A 5,201-nucleotide genomic window follows, 5' to 3' on the forward strand; every position below is an offset into this window, starting at 1 on the left:
CAAAGGTTGATAGAACCATCTCGTGTTGGGGTTACGTTTTTTATGTAGCAAACAAATTGGAAATCCGTCTTCAGAAAGATAACGAAAACAAACAGCAGAAATCCGCTAACGTAAATTTGACGGAAACAGACAACAGCAGAAATCCGCTAACGTAAATTTGACGGAAACAAACGGCAGAAATCCGCTAACGTAAATTTGACGGAAACAAACAACAGCAGAAATCCGCTAGCGTAAATGTGACGGAAACAAACAACAGCGGCAATCCGCTAATGGAAATGTGACGGAAACGTAAACTCGCATTTCCGTTGCGGAAACATGACGGAAACGTGATATTATCACAGAGAATTGGATTTTCACGTTTCCGCAGCACGTAAACGTGACGGAAACATAGAGTTCTATGTTTCCGTCATGTTTCAGAAATACGGAAACGTGCGTTTTCGTCCTGTGTTAGCTTATACTAATAAACACGGTAATTCCAAATAGGTTTTAAAACATTTCCAAGAGCAAAGTATTTGACGCGATTCCAAACAGTATACAATCCAAACAACTTCAAAATACACTTCCCAACTAATGCTGAATAAAGCATTCTCTGTCAGATGTCGAGGAATGATTATTTTAATCTTACAAACGATTCAGTTTTGTATCTGAGTTGATTAATCTCGGTGTCATTACGGTAAAAAGTTATCTGGTTGCCACACCGATGACCGAAGTGTTGCACAAAGTGTTGTGGTTTTTAAAACCTTTACTGATACTCTCTCCAGTAAACTTACAGCAGTTATATTAAGCGCTGACACCTCATAGAACATCAGATGTTGATAGTTATTAAGCTACTAATAACCACAGTATCATGACATGAGCCCAAACTTCTATAATAAATACAACCTTCGAACATACAAGGGGGCAGGGGCGGATGCCTCCCCTCTGCGCAACATTGAAAAGGGATTTAACTATTTAATGCTGCAACATCCAGTAATTTTGCAGTATTATTCTTTATCTTCATCCTTTTACAGCATCGAATTATGCAATCTTCTGACTTCATGAGTAAAGGTGCTGACTAGAATGGATAATCCAAAATTATCTAAAACACGTTTTAACGTTTGTATGTGCAATATAATAACCCCATCCACCTTTGGTAGAGCAGCTAGAACGCGCCGTTTAGAAAAAAGATAGCTTTCGGGTTTGACATAAATAGCACTTTCCATCTGTGAGTTAATGACAGAAAAAAGCATATTTGGTGATACGGTCAACTCTCCCTTAACGGACACCTTTATAAGATGGACACCTCCATAAGACGGACACCTGGTGATGGTCCCTGCCGTTTTTCTTTCAATTTACTCTAACTTAACTCCCTATATCATTTCTTTAAGACGGACAACGGACACTTTGAAACCATCAACGGACACTTAAAAAGTTATTTATTTCTTAGTGAATAATACTTCAAAGCTTTGTATCGACATCAAGCAAGGTTAGCTAGCGCGTTCAGAATACCAAACTTACTAACTAAAGCAATCTGTTATAACGGGTTATACTTCTTTGCTTAAGTGTCTGTGCACCAAAGAGGTCATCTTCTATTTACAGTATAATTCAGTTTGTAGAGATCTCAACTTTTGCTTCAAACAAACGAATACAGTCTTTTATTCATTTTAGTCCTGTTCCAGTTAGCAAGTTAGTGTACAGTTAATTTTTAGACTAGAAGCTGTGAACGAATACGAATACTGAAAGCATGTTATGGTTTACAACATGATTGTACTACTCACTATCGATTGTAATAAACAAACGGGCAAACGAGTCAATTTTCAAGTATTATTTTTGACCCAGTTTGAAGGTTTTGCTAAAGTAAGCGACTTTAAACAGACGTGTATTCGCTGTGCATAGCCGTTCAATTTTATTATTTCAGAATTACTGGTGTAACGTTACCTCGACTCTCTATGAGGCGGACATCATCCTAAGATGGACAGTGTGGGCAGGTCCCGAAGGTGTCCGTCTGTAGGTTTGACTGTAGCCCTACCCCACACTAATTAACAAAGGGAAATCTTAGATGGCGTATTTAATGTCGTCATGATACGTCATAAACAAAAGAAAGCCATTCTCTCTTTAAGGAGAAAGATCCAGACTATCTAATAAAGTAGTAATAGTTTCAAGTTCTCTTATAATAAGGAAAACTCAAGAAGTGTTTCCGTGAATTACTTAGAAGGGTAATATATAACTCATGAATAGGCTCTTACTGATAGTGCTCGTAAAAAAGCATTAAATGCTTAAAGCAGTGCTTGTTTTTTGCCAAAAAAGTGCTAAAATAATGCTAATTTTTTAAAAAAGTGCTCGTGGGTTACATAAAAATGCTCACTTTTTTCCGACTTTTTTATCTTAGAATATTACATTTTTCAGATTTTCAGTTACATTTTTCAACAACAAAATGTAACGATCAATGTTTGATGTCAGAGTACACTCTCGAGCTATCTCTGCCTTGGCTGGATGACTTCCATTGTTCCTCGATGACAACGTGGATGACGACATATTGGAAAGAGTGTGATGGACTAAGTTTCTAGAAGGCAACCGCTGACCTATCAAACCTATTCCCCAGACCTCCTCGGCTCCTTTGACTAAAAAGAGGGCAAAATGCATCTTTGGACGCCATAAACAAAGTCAGATTGTGCTTTTTAACACAAAATTATACAAATAATCAGTCGAAAATCCAAAATAATGCTAGCAGTGCTTTTTGGGATAAAATGTAAAAAAAAAATGCTCGCGAAGCCAAATAATGCCAAAAAAAGTGCTAACACTATCGGTAAGAGCCTACTCATGAATTCTATAACCAACACCAAAAAACACCAAACAACTTATCCCTCCACCCTAGACATATTAAAACTAACAAAATGGTCATAATGTTAACTGTATTGCGTTCTTGGACATAGCCATGGTGTACTAGTTAGTGCCGATTAATTTAAAGTTTCTAAACTGGATTATATTTTCGTAGCCATTTTGAACCATCACTCCTCCACGGCCTTTTGTGTCGAAATTGGCTGTCAGTGACGTCATAAGGTCATTGTTGAGGTAGATATCAACGCTTTTATCTGAATTGACTTCAACACGAACAGTGAACCAAACTCCACCACTTGGGTTGCCATTGGGACAAGGACCTCTCGTTGTCGCAACCTTATTTCCGTTTAAAACATAAAACATCTGCTTTGTTGATCGTGAGGCCTGAATAAATGGAGAAACGAAAAGAAATCGATTACGACGAGATCAGTAAATAGTAAAGAATATTTTAATTCATCTTATGCCTTATCTTAAGTTATCTTATCTTATCTTATCTTATCTTATCTTATCTTATCTTACTTATCTTATCTTATCTTATCTTATCTTATCTTATCTTATCTTATCTTATCTTATCAGATCTGATCTGATCTGATCTGATCTGATCGGATCGGATCTAATGTTATCTTTTCTTTTCTTTATGGGAAGTGTTGTCCTATTGTCAGAGACATGACTTGCAGTCAATAAACCAGTCAACAAACTACATGCAAGCAGATAATTCTCTCTTTATACGTGTTCATACTGGCTACCAAAACGGTAAGTCTATGAAGTGCTGACCCTCAATGCTGCATTCGGTCGAGATTCCGTTTCCAAAAATAGACTATCCTGGTGCTGAATATATTAATTCAAACGTTGCTTGTACTGCTTTTTTTTTTTTTGGAGAATCCAAGATGGGATCTCAGATCAGAAGGATACTTCGCTCCCAAAGAAACGAAGAATCCGAAAATGGATTTTTGCCATGACAACCCCGTAAACACCTTTCGCACAGAACATAAAATATCAGTAGAAATTCATTTTCTGTCGAATGTATCCTAGCCAAAATCATTTCATCATACAAAAACCTTTACAAAAATCACACGTCGAAGCATTTCTTCTTTACGCCTGAAGCATGATGTGGCAAGAAAGCATCTGAGAGCGAAGAATTCTGGGATAAGATGATCAATGCAAACTTCCCTCGTGACAATTTCAAAAGGATACAACTTCTGTAGGCACACGGCGGCAGTTCTTGAAGGCCTCATCCAGTTTAAATTGACACTTCATGCTGATCAATCTACCATTATGTTTTATATGAATTATTTGTGTATTTTAATCGAAATAAGCGCTTGGAAAGTTACCGTATCGGCTTGTAGGTCCCAGAGTTAATTATTTTGTAACAAATACAAGTTATTAATGCAACAAACCTGAAGTAAACTATATCAAAGTTGTTTTCGTCAACAACATTGTAAATTACTCCAAGATGTCCAGAACTTACACCGGCCCATCCAATCACATTCATCAACTCAACTGTCATTGTGTAAGGGTCTCCAGCATTGATCTCCTCCTCAGGAAGAACGCGGCAAATGTCAGGCGGCTTGTCATGATCAGCGTTCACTTCATGGCTATTTGTAGCTTCTAATCTGGTCAGACTGACACAGTCCACCGCTGGTGGAAGCACAGCTGTAAACATGAAACATGAATTTTACATCATAAATATTTTTGATGGAGAAACGGTGGCCTAATGGCCAGCGTGTTGGATTTGGGGTCGATCGACCCGGTTCGAGCAATGACTAGGACATTTTTTGTGCTTTCGGCCAAGATCCTTTCCTCTCACATGTAATGGCTTCGAGCTGCTAAAGGAACTAAACAGAGGCGAAATAGCGAACACAACTGACTTCTTTACTCAATCAAGATGGCGGGCAAAACGCTACACAATTCGCAATGCATGTCGGTACCGGATAATAAGTGTTACCGGAAGTCTGTACACCGCTGGCAACCAGAAGTACATAAATCACTAAATATCATCACATCCCTCTCCTCCTAATGAGAAAGAGAAACACTGTCCATAGCGACTAACAACGGTTAACATGATGATTCAACAACGCTATGACAACAACAAAAAAAACTAAGTCTAGACATAGTTCTTTTTCTTGAGCCAACAGTGCTCTACAGGCGATAGATAAAATGTCCAGTCTCTCGGGGGCTTTAATGACTCTCCCACTACGGGTTACACAACTGCCTGGGTCTGTCAAGACTTGATTTCCAGGGGTGTTTTGGATGCCAACAGCTGGGCTGCTGGGAGCACGAGACACGATCCTTCCACCCAGGTCTGGGCTGACGTCTAGGTTACCTTGTGGGACCTCCCGAATGTGGGTCCTATTGCGCCTTAGCTCTCCTCCAGCTGGGGTTGT

At 38.7% G+C, this 5,201-nt stretch overlaps 1 protein-coding gene across 1 annotated transcript; it reads right to left on the bottom strand.

The window, feature by feature from the left end:
• Positions 1–2,708: 2,708 nt before the first annotated feature.
• On the bottom strand, positions 2,709–5,086 carry LOC144662755 (putative skeletal organic matrix protein 7). Its single transcript, XM_078523654.1, has 2 exons — positions 4,215–5,086; positions 2,709–3,201 (listed from the first exon to the last, which is right to left on the bottom strand). The coding sequence occupies exons 1-2, from the start codon at positions 4,478–4,480 to the stop codon at positions 3,165–3,167; spliced, it is 303 nt and encodes a 100-aa protein (XP_078379780.1). The 5' UTR covers positions 4,481–5,086; the 3' UTR covers positions 2,709–3,164.
• Between the last annotated feature and the right edge of the window lie 115 nt (positions 5,087–5,201).

This window comes from Oculina patagonica, chromosome 8 (genome assembly GCF_052425735.1).
Source record: "Oculina patagonica isolate OP01 chromosome 8, crgOcupat, whole genome shotgun sequence".
Taxonomy (NCBI): Eukaryota; Metazoa; Cnidaria; class Anthozoa; order Scleractinia; family Oculinidae; genus Oculina; species Oculina patagonica.

What these genes read in the sequence shown, in the direction of transcription:
- LOC144662755 (XM_078523654.1), bottom strand. Translation starts at nt 4,480, where the DNA reads ATGTTTACAGCTGTGCTTCCACCAGCGGTGGACTGTGTCAGTCTGACC. An exon ending in TTTGATATAGTTTACTTCAG is followed by an intron (nt 3,202 to 4,214) that starts GTTTGTTGCATT and finishes CCATTTATTCAG; the next exon opens with GCCTCACGATCAACAAAGCA.